This window comes from Opisthorchis viverrini (assembly GCF_000715545.1).
Source record: "Opisthorchis viverrini unplaced genomic scaffold opera_v5_128, whole genome shotgun sequence".
NCBI lineage: Eukaryota > Metazoa > Platyhelminthes > Trematoda > Opisthorchiida > Opisthorchiidae > Opisthorchis > Opisthorchis viverrini.
This window is the reverse complement of record NW_008751782.1, coordinates 576326-577568: the sequence shown is the minus strand read 5'-3', so window position 1 is coordinate 577568 and position 1243 is coordinate 576326. Positions and strand designations below refer to the sequence as shown.

Below are 1243 nucleotides of genomic sequence, written 5' to 3'. Positions count from 1 at the left end.
CTGAGTGAGTGACTGGACGGGGGTGATTTTAAAGATCGAAGGTTTATTGAATTGGGAAAGTCCTCGCCTGTTGGTGTCCATATTGTTAATTGTCTCTGTCATTTTCCTGCTCCTTGGCATGTTCCATCCAGCTGTGTTGACCATGTTAGGATGGTTTGGCCTGACCATGAGTGTTGTTGATTTCATTGGACCTACTCTATCTGCCAGGTAAGGTTCATTACCATACTACTCACTACAACCCATCTCACCTCAGGGTCGCCCCCGAAATGCATCCACTGGAAGCACAAAAACGATACCGAGAATTTTGTCGCCGTTTGGTCCATGCCCGCTATTTGGTGATAAACTTTTTCACATTTCTCCAAGAGCTGCGCGCAAATCATCCTATCGCCTATTTATTTACCTCTCTCTCCCTGTTGATGATCGGGATCTTCGTTGGCAGGCATATCAACGATCTTCTTCTGCTTTACATCTTAACCATTGTTTGCATTTTGACTCCTGGATTAAGATACAAAGGCTTCTTCACGGTGAGTTAGTTGTCGGTGTACTACTTAGACACGACGACAGTAGTATTGAGAAACCAGACTCCATTTTTACCGGGAGAACTCCAGCACCAACGTCAAAGCATATCACTTGGTCACACAGTTTTATTTCATGGAAGTACCAATAAACAAGCCTTCCAGAACGCAGCCCCATTATTGCAAACTAGCCACTATCTGATAAACTGTCTGCTCAGTTTGAGTAAAACTCAGAATATTGCTGATTGTAGTCTCAGCTGTCAAAATGGATGCAATGATTGGTTGTGACCCGTCCCTCTGATTTAATGCTCGCAGTGTGGATTCCTCACCAGACCTTTGTAACCTGTGTTTGGCGGTGCGTTTGCACACCGTTATGCTCGTTGATCATCATCATCGACAGCGTGACATCAGTGTTCAACACCGGTGCTTCACTGCCGTACAACCATGACTTTTTGAAAGCCTTATTGTGAAGAAAAGAATAAAGGTGGGTGGGGGAGGGACTTAGTGCTAGCTTAACACAATCATTCCGAGGTGCCTACACCTCCAGACATTCACTCAGGCAATCTGGATAGAAACTGACAACAGGAACGCCACTGACATCGGTTGGCAGCCGTATCTTGTAGTGTCTCCAACCAGGCACAGTGAGGATCACGCGGTCCCCATCCTGGAAGGCGAGTAGCACCGACAGGACCCAAGCGTTTCGTGATCTCCTTCATACTCCTCTGCCA

The 1243-nt window shown here is 46.3% G+C and overlaps 1 protein-coding gene across 1 annotated transcript in view; it reads left to right on the top strand.

Annotated features, from left to right (window-relative positions):
• Positions 1-1243, top strand: part of T265_06200 (hypothetical protein) — a gene marked incomplete at both ends in the record, with an annotated part of 13915 nt that overhangs the window by 331 nt on the left and 12341 nt on the right. Inside the window, 2 exons of the mRNA XM_009171408.1 lie at positions 42-207; positions 254-524. Coding sequence (XP_009169672.1) covers positions 42-207; positions 254-524 — 437 coding nt within the window. The remainder of the gene's footprint in view (positions 1-41; positions 208-253; positions 525-1243) is intronic.